This window comes from Coregonus clupeaformis, unplaced genomic scaffold, assembly GCF_020615455.1.
Source record: "Coregonus clupeaformis isolate EN_2021a unplaced genomic scaffold, ASM2061545v1 scaf0044, whole genome shotgun sequence".
Classification (NCBI taxonomy): Eukaryota; Metazoa; Chordata; class Actinopteri; order Salmoniformes; family Salmonidae; genus Coregonus; species Coregonus clupeaformis.
The window spans coordinates 371,519-395,746 of record NW_025533499.1 but is presented as its reverse complement, the minus strand read 5'-3'; the positions used below and the strand labels follow the sequence as shown (position 1 = coordinate 395,746).

The following is a 24,228-nucleotide window of genomic DNA, read 5'->3' as shown; positions in this document are numbered from 1 at the left end:
GCAGACAGACAGAACTATAGTCCAGCAGAACAGACAGAACTATAGTCCAGCAGACAGAACTATAGTCCAGCAGGACAGACAGAACTATAGTCCAGCAGAACAGACAGAACTATAGTCCAGCAGAACAGACAGAACTATAGTCCAGCAGAACAGACAGAACTATAGTCCAGCAGAACAGACAGAACTATAGTCCAGCAGAACAGACAGAACTATAGTCCAGCAGAACAGACAGAACTATAGTCCAGCAGAACAGACAGAACTATAGTCCAGCAGAACAGACAGAACTATAGTCCAGCAGAACAGACAGAACTATAGTCCAGCAGAACAGACAGAACTATAGTCCAGCAGAACAGACAGAACTATAGTCCAGCAGACATAACTATAGTCCAGCAGAACAGACAGAACTATAGTCCAGCAGAACAGACAGAACTATAGTCCAGCAGAACAGACAGAACTATAGTCCAGCAGAACAGACAGAACTATAGTCCAGCAGAACAGACAGAACTATAGTCCAGCAGAACAGACAGAACTATAGTCCAGCAGAACAGACAGAACTATAGTCCAGCAGAACAGACAGAACTATAGTCCAGCAGAACAGACAGAACTATAGTCCAGCAGAACAGACAGAACTATAGTCCAGCAGAACAGACAGAACTATAGTCCAGCAGAACAGACAGAACTATAGTCCAGCAGAACAGACAGAACTATAGTCCAGCAGAACAGACAGAACTATAGTCCAGCAGAACAGACAGAACTATAGTCCAGCAGAACAGACAGAACTATAGTCCAGCAGAACAGACAGAACTATAGTCCAGCAGAACAGACAGAACTATAGTCCAGCAGAACAGACAGAACTATAGTCCAGCAGAACAGACAGAACTATAGTCCAGCAGAACAGACAGAACTATAGTCCAGCAGAACAGACAGAACTATAGTCCAGCAGAACAGACAGAACTATAGTCCAGCAGAACAGACAGAACTATAGTCCAGCAGAACAGACAGAACTATAGTCCAGCAGAACAGACAGAACTATAGTCCAGCAGAACAGACAGTACTATAGTCCAGCAGAACAGACAGAACTATAGTCCAGCAGAACAGACAGAACTATAGTCCAGCAGACAGGACTATAGTCCAGCAGAACAGACAGAACTATAGTCCAGCAGAACAGACAGAACTATAGTCCAGCAGAACAGACAGGACTATAGTCCAGCAGAACAGACAGAACTATAGTCCAGCAGACAGGACTATAGTCCAGCAGAACAGACAGAACTATAGTCCAGCAGAACAGACAGAACTATAGTCCAGCAGACAGAACTATAGTCCAGCAGAACAGACAGAACTATAGTCCAGCAGAACAGACAGAACTATAGTCCAGCAGAACAGACAGGACTATAGTCCAGCAGAACAGACAGAACTATAGTCCAGCAGAACAGACAGAACTATAGTCCAGCAGAACAGACAGAACTATAGTCCAGCAGAACAGACAGAACTATAGTCCAGCAGAACAGACAGAACTATAGTCCAGCAGAACAGACAGAACTATAGTCCAGCAGACATAACTATAGTCCAGCAGAACAGACAGAACTATAGTCCAGCAGAACAGACAGAACTATAGTCCAGCAGAACAGACAGAACTATAGTCCAGCAGAACAGACAGAACTATAGTCCAGCAGAACAGACAGGACTATAGTCCAGCAGAACAGACAGAACTATAGTCCAGCAGACAGGACTATAGTCCAGCAGAACAGACAGAACTATAGTCCAGCAGAACAGACAGAACTATAGTCCAGCAGAACAGACAGAACTATAGTCCAGCAGAACAGACAGAACTATAGTCCAGCAGAACAGACAGAACTATAGTCCAGCAGAACAGACAGAACTATAGTCCAGCAGAACAGACAGAACTATAGTCCAGCAGAACAGACAGAACTATAGTCCAGCAGAACAGACAGAACTATAGTCCAGCAGACAGAACTATAGTTCAGCAGAACAGACAGAACTATAGTCCAGCAGAACAGACATAACTATAGTCCAGCAGAACAGACAGAACTATAGTCCAGCAGAACAGACAGAACTATAGTCCAGCAGAACAGACAGAACTATAGTCAGAACAGACAGAACTATAGTCCAGCAGAACAGACAGAACTATAGTCCAGCAGAACAGACAGAACTATGGTCCAGCAGAACAGACAGAACTATAGTCCAGCAGAGCAGACAGAACTATAGTCCAGCAGAACAGACAGAACTATAGTCCAGCAGAACAGACAGAACTATAGTCCAGCAGACAGAACTATAGTCCAGCAGAACAGACAGAACTATAGTCCAGCAGAACAGACAGAACTATAGTCCAGCAGAACAGACAGGACTATAGTCCAGCAGAACAGACAGAACTATAGTCCAGCAGAACAGACAGGACTATAGTCCAGCAGAACAGACAGAACTATAGTCCAGCAGAACAGACAGAACTATAGTCCAGCAGAACAGACAGAACTATAGTCCAGCAGAACAGACAGAACTATAGTCCAGCAGAACAGACAGAACTATAGTCCAGCAGAACAGACAGAACTATAGTCCAGCAGGACAGACAGGACTATAGTCCAGCAGAACAGACAGAACTATAGTCCAGCAGGACAGACAGGACTATAGTCCAGCAGAACAGCAAGCCTGTCCCTATCTATCAGTCGCAACGACATACAGTGAGGGAAAAAAGTATTTGATCCCCTGCTGATTTTGTACGTTTGCCCACTGACAAAGACATGATCAGTCTATACTTTTAATCGTAGGTTTATTTGAACAGTGAGAGACAGAATAACAACAACAAAAATGCATGTCAAAAATGTTATAAATTGATTTGCATTTTAATGAGGGAAATAAGTATTTGACCCCTCTGCAAAAACATGACTTAGTACTTGGTGGCAAAACCCTTGTTGGCATTCACAGAGGTCAGACGTTTCTTGTAGTTGGCCAGCAGGTTTGCACACATCTCAGGAAGAATTTTGTCCCACTCCTCTTTGCAGATCTTCTCCAAGTCATTAAGGTTTCGAGGCTGACGTTTGGCAACTCGAACCTTCAGCTCCCTCCACAGGTTTTCTATGGGATTAAGGTCTGGAGACTGGCTAGGCCACTCCAGGACCTTAATGTGCTTCTTCTTGAGCCACTCCTTTGTTGCCTTGGCCGTGTGTTTTGGATCATTGTCATGCTGGAATACCCATCCACGACCCATTTTCAATGCCCTGGCTGAGGGAAGGAGGTTCTCACCCAAGATTTGACGGTACATGGCCCCGTCCATCGTCCCTTTGATGCGGTGAAGTTGTCCTGTCCCCTTAGCAGAAAAACACCCCCAAACCATAATGTTTCCACCTCCGTGTTTGACGGTGGGGATGGTGTTCTTGGGGTCATAGGCAGCATTCCTCCTCCTCCAAACATGCGAGTTGAGTTGATGCCAAAGAGCTCGATTTTGGTCTCATCTGACCACAAACCTTTCACCCAGTTCTCCTCTGAATCATTCAGATGTTCATTGGCAAACTTCAGACGGGCCTGTATATGTGCTTTCTTTAGCAGGGGGACCTTGCAGGCGCTGCAGGATTTCAGTCCTTCACGGCGTAGTGTGTTACCAATTGTTTTCTTGGTGACTATGGTCCCAGCTGCCTTGAGATCATTGACAAGATCCTCCCGTGTAGTTCTGGGCTGATTCCTCACCGTTCTCATGATCATTGCAACTCCACAAGGTGAGATCTTGCATGGAGCCCCAGGCTGAGGGAGATTGACAGTTCTTTTGTGTTTCTTCCATTTGCGAATAATCGCACCAACTGTTGTCACCTTCTCACCAAGCTGCTTGGCGATGGTCTTGTAGCCCATTCCAGCCTTGTGTAGGTCTACAATCTTGTCCCTGACATCCTTGGAGAGCTCTTTGGTCTTGGCCATGGTGGAGAGTTTGGAATCTGATTGATTGATTGCTTCTGTGGACACTCCCTTTAAGAGTGTGCTCCTAATCTCAGCTCGTTACCTGTATAAAAGACACTTGGGAGCCAGAAATCTTTCTGATTGAGAGGGGGTCAAATACTTATTTCCCTCATTATAATGCAAAATCACATTTTGACATGCTTTTTTCTGGATTTTTTTGTTGTTATTCTGTATCTCACTGTTCAATCAATCAATCAATTTTATTTTATATAGCCCTTCTTACATCAGCTAATATCTCGAAGTGCTGTACAGAAACCCAGCCTAAAACCCCAAACAGCTAGTAATGCAGGTGTAGAAGCACGGTGGCTAGGAAAAACTCCCTAGAAAGGCGAAAACCTAGGAAGAAACCTAGAGAGGAACCAGGCTATGAGGGGTGGCCAGTCCTCTTCTGGCTGTGCCGGGTGAAGATTATAACAGAACCATGCCAAGATGTTCAAAAATGTTCATAAGTGACAAGCATGGTCAAATAATAATCAGGAATAAATCTCAGTTGGCTTTTCATAGCCGATCATTAAGAGTTGAAAACAGCAGGTCTGGGACAGGTAGGGGTTTCGTAACCGCAGGCAGAACAGTTGAAACTGGAATAGCAGCAAGGCCAGGCGGACTGGGGACAGCAAGGTGTCATCATGCCCGGTAGTCCTGACGTATGGTCCTAGGGCTCAGGTTCTCAGAGAGAAAGAGAGAACGAGAGAATTAGAGAGAGCATACTTAAATTCACACAGGACACTGGATAAGACAGGAGAAGTACTCCAGGTATAACCAACTAACCCCAGCCCCCCGACACATAAACTACTGCAGCATAAATACTGGAGGCTGAGACAGGAGCGGTCCGGAGACACTGTGGCCCCATCCGAAGAAACCCCGGACAGGGCCAAACAGGAAGGATATAACCCCACCCACTCTGCCAAAGCACAGCCCCCGCACCACTAGAGGGATATCCTCAACCACCAACTTACAATCCTGAGACAAGGCCGAGTATAGCCCACAGAGGTCTCCACCACAGCACAAACCAAGGGGGCGCCAACCCAGACAGGAAGATCACGTCAGTAACTCAACCCACTCAAGTGACGCACCCCTCCCAGGGACGGCATGAAAGAGCACCAGCAAGCCAGTGACTCAGCCCCTGCAACAGGGTTAGAGGCAGAGAACCCCAGTGGAGAGGGGAACCGGCCCGGCAGAGACAGCAAGGGCTGTTCGTTGCTCCAGAGCCTTTCCGTTCACCTTCACACTCCTGGGCCAGACTACACTCAATCATATGACCTACTGAAGAGATAAGTCTTCAGTAAAGACTTAAAGGTTGAGACCGAGTCTGCGTCTCTCACATGGGTAGGCAGACTGTTCCATAAAAATGGAGATCTATAGGAGAAAGCCCTGCCTCCCGCTGTTTGCTTAGAAATTCTAGGGACAATTAGGAGGCCTGCGTCTTGTGACCGTAGCGTACGTATTGGTATGTACGGCAGGACCAACTCGGAAAGATAGGTAGGAGCAAGCCCATGTAACGCTTTATAGGTTAACAGTAAAACCTTGAAATCAGCCCTTGCCTTAACAGGAAGCCAGTGTAGGGAAGCTAGCACTGGAGTAATATGATCAAATTTCTTGGTTCTAGTCAGGATTCTAGCAGCCGTATTTAGCACTAACTGAAGTTTATTTAGTGCTTTATCCGGGTAGCCGGAAAATAGAGCATTGCAGTAGTCTAACCTAGAAGTAACAAATGCATGGATTAATTTTTCTGCATCATTTTTGGACAGAAAATTTCTGATTTTTGCAATGTTACGTAGATGGAAAAAAGCTGTCCTTGAAACAGTCTTGATATGTTCGTCAAAAGAGAGATCAGGGTCAAGAGTAACGCCGAGGTCCTTCACAGTTTTATTTGAGACGACTTTACAACCATCAAGATGAATTGTCAGATTTAACAGAAGATCTCTTTGTTTCTTGGGACCTAGAACAAGCATCTCTGTTTTGTCCGAGTTTAAAAGTAAAAAGTTTTCAGCCATCCACTTCCTTATGTCTGAAACACAGGCTTCTAGCGAGGGCAATTTTGGGGCTTCACCATGTTTCATTGAAATGTACAGCTGTGTGTCATCCGCATAGCAGTGAAAGTTAACATTATGTTTTCGAATAACATCCCCAAGAGGTAAAATATATAGTGAAAACAATAGTGGTCCTAAAACGGAACCTTGAGGAACACCGAAATGTACAGTTGATTTGTCGGAGGACAGACCATTCACAGAGACAAACTGATATCTTTCCGACAGGTAAGATCTAAACCAGGCCAGAACTTGTCCGTGTAGACCAATTTGGGTTTCCAGTCTCTCCAAAAGAATGTGGTGATCGATGGTGTCAAAGGCAGCACTAAGGTCTAGTAGCACGAGGACAGATGCAGAGCCTCGGTCTGACGCCATTAAAAGGTCATTTACCACCTTCACAAGTGCAGTCTCAGTGCTATGATGGGGTCTAAAACCAGACTGAAGCATTTCGTACACATTGTTTGTCTTCAGAAAGGCAGTGAGTTGCTGCGCAACAGCTTTTTCAAAAATTTTTGAGAGGAATGGAAGATTCGATATAGGCCGATAGTTTTTTATATTTTCCGGGTCAAGGTTTGGCTTTTTCAAGAGAGGCTTTATCACTGCCACTTTTAGTGAGTTTGGTACACATCCGGTGGATAGAGAGCTGTTTATTATGTTCAACATAGGAGGGCCAAGCACAGGAAGCAGCTCCTTCAGCAGTTTAGTAGGAATAGGATCCAGTATGCAGCTTGAAGGTTTAGAGGCCATGATTATTTTCATCATTGTGTCAAGAGATATAGTACTAAAATGTTCAAATAAACCTACCATTACAATTATAGACTGATCATGTCTTTGTCAGTGGGCAAATGTACAAAATCAGCAGGGGATCAAATACTGTTTTCCCTCACTGTATCTCATGCCCAAAATGTCCTGTTACCTCATCAACCAGGATGTTGTGTAACAGCAGACATCTCAACATGACCAATGAGACACTCACAGCCTTTTATGTTCCAGTTCCTGTTCTAGTTCTCTAGTTCTCTCTACAGTATCTATTACAACCGCCCTGTAGATGTGGAACACTGGACAACAGAGAAACAGACATCTATACAGTACTAGCTAACAGGGCACACTCCTTCTGCTCCTCCTCCTTCCCCTCCTCCTTCTCCTCCTTGCCCTCCTCTTCCTTCTTCCCCTCCTCCTCCTCCTCCTCCTCCTCCTCCGCCTCCTCTTCCTCATTCCCCTCCTCCTCCTCTTCCTCCTTCCCCTCCTCCTCTTCCCCTCATCCTCCTCCCACTTCTCTTCCTCCTTCCCCTCCACTTTCCCCTCCTCTTCCTCCTCCTCCTCCTTCCCCTCCTCCTCCTCCTCTTCCTCCTTCCCCTCCTCCTCATCTTCCTCCTCCTCCTCCTTCCCCTCCTCCTCCTCCTCCTCCTCCTTCCCCTCCTCCTCCTCCTCCGTCCCCTCCTCCTCCTCTTCTTCTTCCTCCTCCTCCTCCTCCTCCTTCCCCTCCTCCTCCTCCTCCTCCTCCTCCTCCTCCTCCTCCTCCTCCTCCTCCTCCTCCTCCTCCCTCCTCCTCCTCCTCCTCCTCCTCCTCCTCCTCCTCCTCCTCCTCCTCCCTCCTCCTCCTCCTCCTCCTCCTCCTCCACCTCCACCTCCTCCTCCTCCTCCTCCTCCTCCTTCCCCTCCTCCTCCTCCTTCCCCTCCTCCTCCTCTTCCTCCTTCCTCCTTCCCCTCCTCCTCCTCCTCCTTTTCCTCTCTAACCACCCCTCTCCTCTTCCTCCCTCCAGACCCTCGCCAGTCTCAGTCATCTCCTTCCTGGTCCTATGAGCAGCCCTACCCGTCCTACCTGAATCCCATGACCTCCCCCTCCGTCCACTCCACCACCCCCCTCTCCTCCAGCCGAGCCACTGGCCTGCCCAACATCACTGACGTGCCCCGACACCTGCCAGGTAACACACACACACACACACACACACACACACACACACACACACACACACACACACACACACACACACACACACACACACACACACACACACACACACACACACACACACACACACTAACCCACACACACACACACTCTCACACACACTAGAAATAAACAATAACTTAAGTCCAAGAATTAGATTAATTTACATTTGCACTGTGATTTGTTTCTCTTTAGCTCTGCTGCAGCTTTGGATTTCAAAACAGCCACTTCTACCCCAGCTAGCACATAATGTTCTGAGAACCATATGTGTCTTACAGCTATGGTTATTTTGCATTCAACTTTCCCACAAATTTCTGTGAATGTTGCATGATAGTTGCTTGGCTTTGGAACATCATTCTCAGCACATTTAAGGAACTTGCCAAAAAAACATTATTTTCTTGGCATTTCATTACTTTAACAAAATGTTTCCTGAAAGTTCAAACATGGTTACATTTCATTTAAATTTTGATTATGTTCTAGAAACGTTCTCCAACTGGTTTGACGGAACGTTCTCAAATAGTTCAGAGAACGTTAAGAAACAACGTTCTTCTGTTGGAACGTTTCATACAGGTTTACTCATGGTTGTATTTAAAGTCAAGTTCTCAAATTGTTCCGAGAACGTTAAGAAAACCTTCCATAAAAACAAGAAAATGTTAGTAGCAATCAGAGAATTGTTATTTTAAAAACATATACATTCTGTTCTCAATGAGTGCTTGTTTCCTTTGAAATGGGGTGTGTTTGAATAAACTAAAATATATAGCTTCGTATGCGTAAAGAAACATGGCATGTTAGCTCCATCCTGTTGGCGCAGTGGACTAATTCCATGGATAGAGAACAGAAGATTATTGGTGTCACAAAAAATAAATGTGTTTGCATAATTAATGCCTAAGAAAAGGAATTCCCATGTGTCCTATCTGTGCTTGGTGTTCAAAACTGTTATAAAAAATCTAAATAACCTGTAATTACCATTCTAAGAACATTAATAAAACCTCCCAGGAAAACTTGAAAGGAACCCGAGTAAAACTTCTCAGAACCTCCCTGCAACCTAAAAATAAACGTTCCCAGAACAGGCACAATTTTCACTTCTGTTCTCAGAACATAAAAAAAAAACGTTGTTTTACCCAGTCCCACAACCAATTTGAAACCAAAAACATATGTTCTAACAACTTCCAAGGAACCAAATGTGCTAGCTGGGTTGTGTTTGTTATGTGGGTCTAATGTCCTCTGCTGGTTCATTCTCCTGTAGAATTTAGACGTATTGGGCTGAGGGGCGTGGCCTACCTGACTGGATTAGCACAGAACTGTTTTTTAAACAGTGGAAAAAATGATTGTTTCCTTTTTTTTCCTGGCTGTGAGACTTTGATCCACGAGGACTTTGGGTAATAACAGGACCGGGATAATGACAGACTGAGGGACAAAGAAACCACTTTATACGCCGCTGCCTTCGCAATGCATGCTGGGTATTGAAATCGTCCATGGTTGTCCTAACAGCAGCATCTGTCCATCTCGCTCCCTCCTCTCTCTCTCTTCTCTCTCACTCCCTACTCTCTCTCCATCCTCTCCATCTCGCTCCCTCCTCTCTCGCTCTTCTCTCTCACTCCCTCCTCTTTCTCCATCCTCTCCCTCTCACTCTCTCTCTCCACCCGCTCTCCCCCTCTTTTCTCGCTATCCTCTCCCTCTCTCTCTCTCCTCCCTCCCTCTCTCTCCTCCTTCGCTCTCCCTCCTCCCTCTCCCTCTCTCTCTACCTCCTCTCTCTCCCTCTCTTTCTCCTCCCTCTCTCTCTACCTCCTCTCTCTCCCTCTCTTTCTCCTTCCTCTCTCTCCTTCCTCTCTCTCTCCTCCCTCGCTCTCCCTCCTCCCTCTCCCTCTCTCTCTCCTTTTCTCTCTCTCCGTGGCCAGACTAGTTTGTCTCTGTAACTCTGAGCGTGCCAGAAGACTCTTTGTGTTACACCCTAATTCCTCCTCCCTACCTACCAGCAAGAGACATTAAGCACCGTGGCCGTGTGATTGTGTGTGTTCTTTGTGTGTACACACACACACTGTACACACACACACACACACACACACACACACACACACACACACACACACACACACACACACACACACAGTGCACACACACACCACACACACACTGTACACACACACCTCAAGTTGTTAATTCCTTCCAAGTGTAATGACAAATGGTGTCAGCTGACAGATCAGAGAGACAGTGACATGTGGTGAGGTCTGAGACGGGTCGGCAGTTTCTATTGCGCCTCACAAAGCGTATTTTTGCTATGGTGTTTATTGGTATGACACAATCAAAAAGATAACCATTAAACAACCACAACCAACCATCAAACAGCAGCAGGTAGGTAGCACAGCCATTAGACTGCCCTGCACGAACAGGAGACTTTCAACCCCACAGACAGTTCTACTTCTAGTCAGCACTACTGATTGAGATATATACAGTGCTATGAAAAAGTATTTGCCCCCTTTCTAATTTTCTCTACTTTTGCGTATTTGTGATACTGAATGTTATCAGATCTTCAACCAAAACCTAATATTAGATAAAGGGAACATAAGTGAACAAATAACACAACAATTACATATTTATTTCATAAACAAAGTTATGCAACACCCAATTCCCCTGTGTGAAAAAGTAATTGCCCCCTTACACTCAATAACTGGTTGTGCCACCTTTAGCTGCAATGACTCCAACCAAATGCTTCCTGTAGTTGTTGATCAGTCTCTCACATCGCTGTGGAGGATTTTTGGCCCACTCTTCCATGCAGAACTGCTTTAACTCAGTGACGTGTGGGTTTTCAAGCATGAACTGCTCGTTTCAAGTCCTGCCACAACATCTCAATTGGGATAAGGTCTGGACTTTGAATAGGCCATTCCAAAACTTCCAATTTGTTGCTTTTTAGCAATCTTCATGTAGACTTGATTGTGTGTTTTGGATCATTGTCTTGCTGCATGACCCAGCTTCGCTTCAGCTTCAGCTCACAGACGGATGGCCTGACATTCTCCTGTAGAATTATCTGATACAGAGCAGAATTCATGGTTCCTTCTATTAAGGCAAGTCGTCCAGGTCCTAAGGCAGCAAAGCATCCCCAAACCATCACACCACCACCACCATGCTTGACCTTTGGTATGATGTTCTTACCGTGGAATGCAGAGTTTGGTTTTCGTTGATGAGCTGGCACTCTCATCGTTGCCATGAAATGCCAACTCCTGTTTACCTACAGTGCCTTGCAAAAGTATTCATCCCCCTTGGCATTTGTCCTATTTTGTTGCATTACAACCTGTAATGTAATTGTTTTTTTTATTTGGATTTCATGTAATTGACATACACAAAATAGTCCAAATTGGTGAAGTGAAATGAAAAAAATAACTTGTTTCAAAACATTCTAAAAAATAAATAACGGAAAAGTGGTGCGTGCATATGTATTCACCCCCTTTGCTATGAAGCCCCTAAATAAGATCTGGTGCAACCAATTACCTTCAGAAGTCACATAATTAGTTAAATAAAGTCCACCTGTGTGCAATCTAAGTGTCACACAATCTGTCACATGATCTCAGTATATATACAGTCGTGGTCAAAAGTTTTGAGAATGACACAAGTATTGGTCTTCACAAAGTTCGCTGCTTCAGTGTTATGAGATATTTTTGTCAGATGTTACTATGGTATACTGAAGTATAATTGCAAGCATTCCATAAGTGTCAAAGGCTTTTATTGACAATTACATTAAGTTTATGCAAAGAGTCAATATTTGCAGTGTTGACCCTTCTCTTTCAAGACCTCTGCAATCCGCCCTGGCATACTGTCAATTAACTTCTGGGCCACATCCTGACTGATGGCAGCCCATTCCTGCATAATCAATTCTTGGAGTTTTTCAGAATTTGTGGGTTTTTGTTTGTCCACCCGCCTCTTGAGGATCGACCACAAGTTCTCAATGGGATTAAGGTTTGGGGAGTTTCCTGGCCATGGACCCAAAATGTCGATGTTTTGTTCCCCGAGCCACTTACTTATCACTTTTGCCTCATGACATGGTGCTCCATCATGCTGGAAAAGGCATTGGTCGTCACCAAACTGTTCTTGGATGGTTGGGAGAAGTTGCTCTCGGAGGATGTGTTGGCACCATTCATTATTCATGGCTGTGTTCTTAGGCAAAATTGTGAGTGAGCACACTCCCTTGGCTGAGAAGCAACCCCACACATGAATGCTCTCAGGATGCTTTACTGTTGGCATTTACATTTACATTTAAGTCATTTAGCAGACGCTCTTATCCAGAGCGACTTACAAATTGGTGCATTCAACTTAGGATAGCCAGTGGGACAACCACACCCTTAAAAAAATAAAAATATGGAGGGGTGGGGGAGGAGGGGGGTAGAAGGATTAGTGTTATACTATTCCAGGTATTCCTTAAAGAGGTAGGGTTTCAAGTGTCTCCGGAAGGTGGTCAGTGACTCCGCTGTCCTGGCGTCATGGGGGAGCTTGTTCCACCATTGGGGTGCCAGAGCAGCGAATAGCTTTCACTGGGTTGAGCGGGAACTGTGCTTCCGTAGAGGTAGGGGGGCTAACAGGCCAGAGGTGGATGAACGTAGTGCCTCGTTTGGGTGTAGGGTCTGATCAGAGCCTGAAGGTAAGGAGGTGCCGTTCCCCTCACAGCTCCGTAGGCAAGCACCATGGTTTTGTAGTAGATGCGAGTTTCAACTGGAAGCCAGTGGAGTGTGCTGAGGAGCGGGATGACATGAGAGAACTTGGGAAGGTTGAACACCAGACGGGCTGCAGCGTTCTGGATAATTTGTAGGGGTTTAATTGCACAGGCAGGGAGCCCAGCCAACAGCGAGTTGCAGTAATCCAGACAGGAGATGACAAGTGCCTGGATTAGGACCTGTGCCGCTTTCTGCGTAAGGTAGGGTCGTACTCTGCGAATGTTGTAGAGCATGAACCTACAGGATCGGGTCACCGCTTTGATGTTAGCGGAGAACGACAGGATGTTGTCCAGGGTCACGCCAAGGTTCTTTGCACTCTGGGAGGAGGACACAATGGAGTTGTCAACCGTGATGGCAAGATCATGGAGCGGGCAGTCATTCCCAGGGAGGAGGAGCACCTCCGTCTTGCCGAGGTTCGGCATGACACAGGACTGATGGTAGCCCTCACCTTGTCTTCTCCGGAGAAGGTGTTTTCCGGATGCCCCAAACAATCGAAAAGGGGATTCATCAGAGAAAATGACTTTACCCCAGTTCTCAGCAGTCCAATCCCTGTACCTTTTGCAGAATATCAGTCTGAAGCCCAGGAAGTTGTCCTCAGTGTCCCTGGCCAGTGGAACCTTCGTCCTGAAGCCCAGGAAGTTGTCCTCAGTGTCCGTAGCCAGTGGAACCTTCGTCCTGACGCCCAGGAAGTTGTCCTCAGTGTCCCTGGCCAGGAAGTTGTCCTCAGTGTCCCTGGCCAGGAAGTTGTCCTCAGTGTCCCTGGCCAGTGGAACCTTTGTCCTGATGCCCAGGAAGTTGTCCTCAGTGTCCCTGGCCAGTGGAACCTTCGTCCTGAAGCCCAGGAAGTTGTCCTCAGTGTCCCTGGCCAGGAAGTTGTCCTCAGTGTCCCTGGCCAGTGGAACCTTCCTCCTGAAGCCCAGGAAGTTGTCCTCAGTGTCCCTGGCCAGTGGAACCTTCGCCCTGAAGCCCAGGAAGTTGTCCTCAGTGTCCGTAGCCAGTGGAACCTTCGTCCTGAAGCCCAGGAAGTTGTCCTCAGTGTCCCTGGCCAGTGGAACCTTCGTCCTGATGCCCAGGAAGTTGTCCTCAGTGTCCCTGGCCAGTGGAACCTTTGTCCTGAAGCCCAGGAAGTTGTCCTCAGTGTCCGTGGCCAGTGGAACCTTCGTCCTGAAGCCCAGGAAGTTGTCCTTAGTGTCCCTGGCCAGTGGAACCTTCCTCCTGAAGCCCAGGAAGTTGTCCTCAGTGTCCGTAGCCAGTGGAACCTTCGTCCTCTGTATGTCCAGAAGGAAGGAGGCTCTGGCTAACTCCTTAACTGTCACATCATCACTGTTGAGCATGTTCAACAGCTGAGTCAGTCTGGTAGCAGTGTAAATCCACTCAATATTTGGGACACCAAAACCCCCCTCTCTTTGGCTCAGGAAGACCACGGCACGCTGGGTGTAGGGTCTGATCAGAGCCTGAAGGTAAGGAGGTGCCGTTCCCCTCACAGCTCCGTGTGGTGTGTGTGTTTAAACATAGCCACTTTCTCACCACTTGAACGGTTTTGTTATTCATTTCCATCAGAACCTTCTATGGGATATGCACATATGCAAGCAGATGTTGACTATTTGCTAGGGCCATCTGTTTACTTTCAGGGAAGAGAAAACCATACATTTTGCTTTCCTTGCATTAAGTACAAGTTTCAATTCGAAAAGCTTCCTTCGAATAACATCAAAAGCCAACTGTAAGTCCGAAAAAAGCCTTCTCAATATTAGATGCGCTAGAATACATAATTGTGTCATCAGCATACAGATGGAGATTTGCAGAGTCAACAGTCTTCCCTATCGCATTTATATACAGTGTAAAAAGGATCTGACCTAAAATTGAGCCCTGGGCAGGGACGGCTTGTTCAATAGGGCGATATGGGCGACGCACTGCCAAACGGGAAAAGGAAGGGATTTTTTTTCTAATCAATTATATCACGGCAACAGCAGTTATCAGTGTTCACGTCTGATCTGCCAGCCACTAAATGTCAAATCAGGCTAAAGTCGTGCTTCAAATGGCCCCGCCCGTTTTTGGGGCGATTTCAGTCAAGTTGAAAATCGCCCAGAAGTCTCTCATAGCCTGTCATGTAAAATCTATTTTTTTCACATTTCAAAGCTTTCAATACATTCTCTATGGGTGTCTGTGGGCTTGCACTTACGCGCTTTCGTCATAACGTGACGTAACGTTGAACGTAACTAAGACAATGGCGGCTAGAAGCGTCTCTGTTGCGACCTGCAGTGCGGCGTTATTTTATGTTTTTAATTTGTAGACTTAGTTTACAAACATTCTGCCAACCATGGATTTCCAGTGGTTGGTTTTGGACTGATCTTGTTGATCGTGTACATACCCGCTACGAACGGACTAAATAATGAAAACGCTGCTGGCAGCTGAATCCCAATACAGCTGGGAGACTTGGCTGGATGAGTCCCGGACAGAGAAGTGGAGCCGGCCACCTTCACCCTGGTCAGAGCGGACCGCGATCCTGGTAAGAGAGCGACTCTGTACCCCGACATTGAACTGCTTTCTGTGTCATTGCGACCTTACTATCAATTCAATTCAATTTAAGGGCTTTATTGGCATGGGAAACGTGTGTTAACATTGCCAAAGCAAGGGAAGTAGATAGTAAACAAAAGTGAAATAAACAATAAATATTAACAGTAAACATTACACTCAGAAGTTTCAAAAGAATAAAGACATTTCAAATGTCATATTATGTATATATACAGTGTTGTTACAATGTGCAAATAGTTAAAGTACAAATGGGAAAATAAATAAACATAAATATGGGTTGTATTTACAATGGTGTTTGTTCTTCACTGGTTGCCCTTTTCTTGTGGCAACAGGTCACAAATCTTGCAGCTGTGATGGCACACTGTGGTTTTTCACCCAGTAGATAAGGGAGTTTATCAAAATTGGGTTTGTTTTCGAATTCTTTGTGGATCGCTGTAATCTGAGGGAAATATGTGTCTCTAATATGGTCATACATTTGGCAGGAGGTTAGGAAGTGCAGCTCAGTTTCCACCTCATTTTGTGGGCAGTGTGCACATAGCCTGTCTTCTCTTGAGAGCCAGGTCTGCCTACGGCGGCCTTTCTCAATAGCAAGGCTATGGTCACTGAGTCTGTACATAGTCAAAGCTTTCATTAAGTTTGGGTCAGTCACAGTGGTCAGGTATTCTGCCACTGTGTACTCTCTGTTTAGGGCCAAATAGCATTCTAGTTTGCTCTGTTTTTTTGTTTGTTCTTTCCAATGTGTCAAGTAATTCTCTTTTTGTTTTCTCATGATTTGGTTGGGTCTAATTGTGTTGTTGTTGTTGTTGTTGTTGTTGTTGTCCTGGGGCTGTGTGGGGTCTGTTTGTGTTTGTGAACAGAGGCCCAGGACAAGCTTACTTAGGGGACTCTTCTCCAAGTTCATCTCTCTGTAGGTGATGGCTTTGTTATGGAAGGTTTGGGAATCGCTTCCTTTTAAGTGGTTACTATCTGCCCCGTGAGTTCCCCCAATTGTTTGTTACCGTTGTGTACTGTTGATAATCACAAGTTTACTGGAGAACTGAGACCAAGTAGAGACTTTGGACAGGGTGGATATGGTATAATAAAGGCAGTTTATTCAGAGGTAAAGATATCTGGAATCGCGTGCACGGACTCGTGCACGTGTGTAGGTCACCTAAATCATCAGAAAAATTGCCCCTCCTGAGAATTTTTTCAGGAGCCGCCACTGGCCCTGGGGAACTCCTTTTGTAAGCCTTGAGCCCTGGGGAACTCCTTTTGTTAGCCTTGAGCCCTGGGGAACTCCTTTTGTAAGCCTTGAGCCCTGGGGAACTCCTTTTGTAAGCCTTGAGCCCTGGGGAACTCCTTTTGTAAGTCTTGAGCCCTGGGGAACTCCTTTTGTAAGCCTTCGAAACTCAGATTTCATACCCTCCTCTGCCACTCACTGTTCTGTCAGAAAGGTAGTTTTGGAACCAATCCAATGCATCAACACTTAAAACCAACCTTTTTTAGTCTATACAACAGCAGGGCATGGTCAACAGTGTCGAAGGCCTTCGATAAGTCAATAAAAAGTGAAACACAGTGATTTATCTTGTCCTGAGCATCTAGAATATCACCTACAAACTTACTCACTGCAGTAATTGTACTGTGCCTGGCTCTAAACCCGACTGGAATTGAGAAAAAACTGAGTTATTATAGAGAAAGTCTTTCAACTGTGAGTTTTCCAAAACTTCTACCAGTGCAAACAGTTTAGATATGGACGATAGTTCTCCAACTGGGACGGCGCTCCACCCTTATGTAAAGGGATGACGTAGGATGCTTTCCAGACTTTTGGAATGGTATTACTCACCAATGAAAGATTTAATATATGAGTGAGAGGGGCAGCAATGATGTCTGCACCAAGTTTTAGAAAATAAGGGTTTAATTCATCCAGGCCAGCCGTTTTCTTAATATCAATAGATTTGAGTGCCTTTACAACTTCTGAAAGCTCAATCTCTGTCAAATGAAATAGATTAACCACAGGCCGGCATGTGGCATTTTCATTCAAAGCCTCATTCGAGATGTTAGGAAGGAGTTCATTATCAAATAAATGCCCAGCTTTAGAAAAATGCTAATTAAACATGTCAAGCAGTTTATTCTTGTCCGTCACATCCATTGAATTTGAGGAAGACCAGAGGGGTCAGTGTTGGCGTTCATGGATTTAATGGTTTTCCATGATTTCGTCGGGTTATTGAGGTTTGACTTGGTAGATTCGTAATAGAAGCTAGATTTGCATTTCCGTATTAACAAGGTGCACTTATTTCTCAGTTATTTCTCAGTTCCCTGAATAACTGCCATTCAGGAGTTGTCTCCACCTCTTACCCGGTACTTTTTGAGAGGGGCGTGTTTATCCCAGATAGTAGAAAACATAGGAAAATGCCATGGTAGTATGTGGGCGAGCAAGCATTGAATGAACACATTATAGACAAATAGCAAGAGGGAGATGGATCACACATATATACATATACACCACTCTGCTTGGTAAACTGTTCCGACAGCAGTCAGTCAGTCAGTGAAAGGTTTATTGAACAGTTAGCCCACCACAGGTCAGTGAAAGGTTTATTGAACAGTTAGCCCACCACAGGTCAGTGAAAGGTTTATTGAACAGTTAGCCCACCACAGGTCAGTGAAAGGTTTATTGAGCAGTTAGCCCACCACAGGTCAGTGAAAGGTTTATTGAACAGTTAGCCCACCACAGGTCAGTGAAAGGTTTATTGAACAGTTAGCCCACCACAGTGCTGCCCAGTCAGTCAGTGAAAGGTTTATTGAGCAGTTAGCCCACCACAGGTCAGTGAAAGGTTTATTGAACAGTTAGCCCACCACAGGTCAGTGAAAGGTTTATTGAGCAGTTAGCCCACCACAGGTCAGTGAAAGGTTTATTGAACAGTTAGCCCACCACAGGTCAGTGAAAGGTTTATTGAGCAGTTAGCCCACCGCAGGTCAGTGAAAGGTTTATTGAGCAGTTAGCCCACCACAGGTCAGTGAAAGGTTTATTGAGCAGTTAGCCCACCACAGGTCAGTGAAAGGTTTATTGAACAGTTAGCCCACCACAGTGCTGCAGTTAGCCCACCACAGTGGGAACAGTTAGCCCATCACAGTGGGAACAGTTAGCCCACCACAGTGGGAACAGTTAGCCCACCACAGTGGGAACAGTTAGCCCACCACAGTGGGAACAGTTAGCCCACCACAGTGGGAACAGTTAGCCCACCACAGTGCTGCTCAATTCCAAGAGGAACAATAACCTTAGAACAGTCTAAGGGGAGTCAAACTCACTCCATGGAGGGCCCAGAACAGTCTAAGGGGAGTCAAACTCACTCCATGGTGGGCCTGGTGTCGGCAGGCTGTTGTTTATTCCTTTCAATGAAGACCTAGACAACCAGATGAGGGGAGATCCTTACTAGCTAGTGACCTAGACAACCAGGTGAGGGGAGATCCTTACTAGCTAGTGACCTAGACAACCAGGTGAGGGGAGTTCCTTACTAGTTAGTGACCTAGACAACCAGGTGAGGGGAGATCCTTACTAGCTAGTGACCTAGACAACCAGGTGAGGGGAGTTCCTTACTAGTTAGTGACCTAGACAACCAGGTGAGGGGAGTTCCTTACTAGTTAGTGACCTAGACAACCAGGTGAGGGGAGATCCTTACTAGCTAGTGACCTAGACAACCAGGTGAGGGGAGTTCCTTACTAATTAGTGACCTAGACAACCAGGTGAGGGGAGTTCCTTACTAGTTAGTGACCTAGACAACCAGGTGAGGGGAGATCCTTACTAGCTAGTGACCTAGACAACCAGGTGAGGGGAGTTCCTTACTAGTTAGTGACCTAGACAACCAGGTGAGGGGAGTTCCTTACTAGTTAGTGACCTAGACAACCAGGTGAGGGGAGATCCTTACTAGCTAGTGACCTAGACAACCAGGTGAGGGGAGTTCCTTACTAATTAGTGACCTAGACAACCAGGTGAGGGGAGTTCCTTACTAATTAATGACCTAGACAACCAGGTGAGGGGAGTTCCTTACTAATTAGTGACCTACACAACCAGGTGAGGGGAGTTCCTTACTAATTAGTGACCTTAATTAATCAATCAAGTACCAAAACCCGCAGACACTTGGTCCTCTGTGGTATGAGTTTGACTCCTGTGGTCGAACGGATCTGGAACAATCACCTTCTATTCTAGAACAGTCTAACGGATCTGGAACAATCACCTTCTATTCTAGAACAGTCTAACGGATCAGGATCAATCACCTTCTATTCTAGAACAGTAACAGATCTGGAACTATCACCTTCTATTCTAGAACGATCTGGAACAATCACCTTCTATTACATTTACATTTTAGTCATTTAGCAGACGCTCTTATCCATAGCGACTTACAGTTAGTGAGTGCATACATTTGCATACTATTCTAGAACAGTTTAACAGATCTGGAACAATCACCTTCTATTCTAGAACAGTCTAACGGATCTGGAACTATCACGTTCTATTCTAAAACAGTCTAACAGATCTGGAACTATCACCTTCTATTCTAGAACAGTCTAACGGATCTGGAACAATGACCTTTGTTCTAGGACAGTCTAACAGATCTGGAACAATCACCTTCTATTCTAGAACAGTCTAACAGATCTGGAACAATCACCTTCTATTCTAGAACAGTCTAACAGATCTTGAACAATAACCTTCTATTCTAGAACAGTCTAACAGATCTGGAACAATCACCTTTTATTCTAGAACAGTCTAACAGATCTGGAACAATCACCTTTTGTTCTAGAACAGTCTAATGGATCTAATTCTCTAATTGAAATCGTAGCGACAATCCGGCTTCGCTATTACTTCTCCATATAACCCCCCCCCACACACACACACACCCAGTCCCTTGGCAGACATGGTGACACAGAAGACTACATGTGATTTATGATAAGAGCTGCATGGTTTGTGTTTATGTGTGTCACTCCTATTCTCCTTTACCTCTCTGCGCTGGATTCCACAGACAGACAGAGGGAGGGAGCCCACAGCCAGTTATGGGTTAAGGGTGAAGCTGAGATGGAGACAGACAGACAGACAGACAGAGGGAGCCCACAGCCAGTTATGGGTTAAGGGTGAAGCTGAGATGGAGACAGACAGACAGACAGACAGACAGACAGACAGACAGACAGACAGAGGGAGCCCACAGCCAGTTATGGGTTAAGGGTGAAGCTGAGATGGAGACAGACAGACAGACAGACAGAGGGAGCCCACAGCCAATTAGTGGTTAGTGGTGAAGCTGAGATGGAGACAGACAGACAGACAGACAGACAGACAGAGGGAGCCTACAGCCAGTTATGGGTTAAGGGTGAAGCTGAGATGGAGACAGACAGACAGACAGACAGAGGGAGCCTACAGCCAATTAGTGGTTAGTGGTGAAGCTGAGATGGAGACAGACAGACAGACAGACGGAGGGAGCAGAGAGATTATCTCTCTTTCTCTCCCTCCTTTCTCCTTCTCCCTCCCCCCAGCCTCTGTTAGATGAGGGATGGAGGAAGGAGAGGGAGGGAGGAAGGAGAGGGACGGAGGAGAGGGAGGAAGGAGAGGGAGGGAGGAGAGGGAGGGAGGAGAGGGAGGGAGGAGAGGGAGGAAGGAGAGGGAGGGAGGAGAGGGAGGAAGGAGAGGGAGGAAGGAGAGGGAGGGAGGAGAGGGAGGAAGGAGAGGGAGGGAGGGAGGAGAGGGAGGGAGGAGAGGGAGGGAGGGGAGAGAGGAAGGAGAGGGAGGGAGGAGAGGGAGGAAGGAGAGGGAGGGAGGAGAGGGAGGGAGGAGAGGGAGGAAGGAGAGGGAGGGAGGAGAGGGAGGAAGGGAGAGGGAGGGAGGGAGGAGAGGGAGGGAGGAGAGGGAGGGAGGAAGGAGAGGGAGGAAGGAGAGGGAGGACAGAGAGGGAGGGAGGGAGGGAGGAGAGGGAGGGAGGAGAGGGAGGAAGGAGAGGGAGGAAGGAGAGGGAGGGAGGGAGGAGAGGGAGGAGAGGGAGGGAGGAAGGAGAGGGAGGAAGGAGAGGGAGGACGGAGAGGGAGGGAGGGAGGAGAGGGAGGAAGGAGAGGGAGGAAGGAGAGGGCGGGAGGGAGGAGAGGAGCCACATCAGAGCAGCTCCTACCTCATTAAGACTCCATCCATCCAACTGTTCCTTCTCAAATTGGTTCCACATGGGCCCCTCCTCAGTCATCCACACTACTCTCTATGTTCTGCAATATGCGCACCCACACACACACACACACACACACACACATACAGTGGGGAAAAAAAGTATTTAGTCAGCCACCAATTGTGCAAGTTCTCCCACTTAAAAAGATGAGAGAGGCCTGTAATTTTCATCATAGGTACATGTCAACTATGACAGACAAAATGAGAGAATTTTTTCCAGAAAATCACATTGTAGGATTTTTTATGAATTTATTTGCAAATTATGGTGGAAAATAAGTATTTGGTCAATAACAAAAGTTTCTCAATACTTTGTTATATACCCCTTGTTGGCAATGACACAGGTCAAACGTTTTCTGTAAGTCTTCACAAGGTTTTCACACACTGTTGCTGGTATTTTGGCCCATTCCTCCATGCAGATCTCCTCTAGAGCAGTGATGTTTTGGGGCTGTCGCTGGGCAACACAGACTTTCAACTCCCTCCAAAGATTTTCTATGGGGTTGAGATCTGGAGACTGGCTAGGCCACTCCAGGACCTTGAAATGCTTCTTACGAAGCCACTCCTTCGTTGCCCGGGCGGTGTGTTTGGGATCATTGTCATGCTAAAAGACCCAGCCACGTTTCATCTTCAATGCCCTTGCTGATGGAAGGAGGTTTTCACTCAATCTCACGATACATGGACCCATTCATTCTTTCCTTTACACGGATCAGTCGTCCTGGTCCCTTTGCAGAAAAACAGCCCCAAAGCATGAAGTTTCCACCCCCATGCTTCACAGTAGGTATGGTGTTCTTTGGATGCAACTCAGCATTCTTTGTCCTCCAAACACGATGAGTTGAGTTTTTATCAAAAAGTTATATTTTGGTTTCATCTGACCATATGACATTCTCCCAATCCTCTTCTGGATCATCCAAATGCACTCTAGCAAACTTCAGACGGGCCTGGACATGTACTGGCTTAAGCAGGGGGACACGTCTGGCAATGCAGGATTTGAGTCCCTAGCGGAGTAGTGTGTTACTGATGGTAGGCTTTGTTACTTTGGTCCCAGCTCTCTGCAGGTCATTCACTAGGTCCCCCCGTGTGGTTCTGGGATTTTTGCTCACCGTTCTTGTGATCATTTTGACCCCACGGGGTGAGATCTTGCGTGGAGCCCCAGATCGAGGGAGATTATCAGTGGTCTTGTATGTCTTCCATTTCCTAATAATTGCTCCCACAGTTGATTTCTTCAAACCAAGCTGCTTACCTATTGCAGATTCAGTCTTCCCAGCCTGGTGCAGGTCTACAATTTTGTTTCTGGTGTCCTTTGACAGCTCTTTGGTCTTGAACATAGTGGAGTTTGGAGTGTGACTGTTTGAGGTTGTGGACAGGTGTCTTTTATACTGATAACAAGTTCAAACAGGTGCCATTAATACAGGTAACGAGTGGAGGACAGAGGAGCCTCTTAAAGAAGAAGTTACAGGTCTGTGAGAGCCAGAAATCTTGCTTGTTTGTAGGTGACCAAATACTTATTTTCCACCATAATTTGCAAATAAATTCATTAAAAATCCTACAATGTGATTTTCTGGAATTTTTTTTCTCAATTTGTCTGTCATAGTTGACGTGTACCTATGATGAAAATGACAGGCCTCTCTCATCTTTTTAAGTGGGAGAACTTGCACAATTGGTGGCTGACTAAATACTTTTTTCCCCCACTGTACATGCATACACTGAACAAAAATATAAATGCAACATGTAAAGTGTTGGTCCCATGTTTCATGAGCTGAAATAAAGGATCCCAGAAATGTTCCAAAGGAGCGTTCTCCTTTGCCAAGATAATCATTCCACCTGACAGGTGTGGCATATCAAGAAGCTGATTAAACAGCATGATCATTACACAGGTGCATCTTGGGCTGGGGACAATAAATGGCCACTCTAAAATGTGCAGTTTTGTCACGCAACACAATGCCACAGATGTTTCAAGTTTTGAGGTTGAGTGCAATTGGCATGCTGACTGCAGGAATGTCCACCAGAGCTATTGCCAGAGAAGTGAATGTTAATTTCTCTACCATAAGCCGCCTCCAACGTCGTTTTAGAGAATTTGGCAGTACGTCCAACCGGCCTCACAACTGCAGAACACGTGTAACCACACCAGCCCAGGACCTCCAAATCCGGCTTCTTCACCTACGGGATCGTCTGAGACCAGCCACCCGGACAGCTGATGAAACTGTTTCTGTCTGTAATAAAGCCCTATTGGGTGGAAAAACTCATTCTGATTGGCCGCGCCTGGCTGCCCAGTGGATGGGCCTGGGAGGGCATAGGCCCACCCACTTGGGAGCCAGGCCCACCCACTTGGGAGCCAGGCCCACCCACTTGGGAGCCAGGCCCACCCACTTGGGAGCCAGGCCCACCCACTTGGGAGCCAGGCCCACCCACTTGGGAGCCAGGCCCACCCACTTGGGAGCCAGGCCCACCCACTTGGGAGCCAGGCCCACCCATGGCTGCACCCTGCCCAGTCATGTGAAATCCATAGATTAGAGCCTACTGAACAGACACTGAACAAAAATATAAACGCAACATGCAACAATTTCAAAGATTTTACTGAGTTACAGTTCATATAAGGAAATCAGTAGATTTAAATAAATTAATTAGGCCCTAATCTATGGATTTCACAGGACTGGGAATGCAGATATGCATCTGTTGGTCACGGCTACCTTAAAAAAGATGCAGGGGTGTGGATCAGAAAACCAGTCAGTATCTGGTGTGACCACAATTTGCCTCATGCAGCGCGACACATCTCCTTCGCATAGAGTTGATCAGGCTGTTGACCGTCATCATTGCTTTGCACAAAAAGGGCTTCACAGGCAAGGATATTGCTGCTAGTAAGATTGCACCTAAATCAACCATTTATTG

At 46.2% G+C, this 24,228-nt stretch overlaps 1 protein-coding gene across 1 annotated transcript in view; it reads left to right on the top strand.

The window, feature by feature from the left end:
• Positions 1-24,228, top strand: part of LOC121555703 (runt-related transcription factor 2-like) — a 95,849-nt gene that overhangs the window by 65,690 nt on the left and 5,931 nt on the right. The window contains exon 5 of the mRNA XM_041869531.1: positions 7,754-7,915. Coding sequence (XP_041725465.1) covers positions 7,754-7,915 — 162 coding nt within the window. The remainder of the gene's footprint in view (positions 1-7,753; positions 7,916-24,228) is intronic.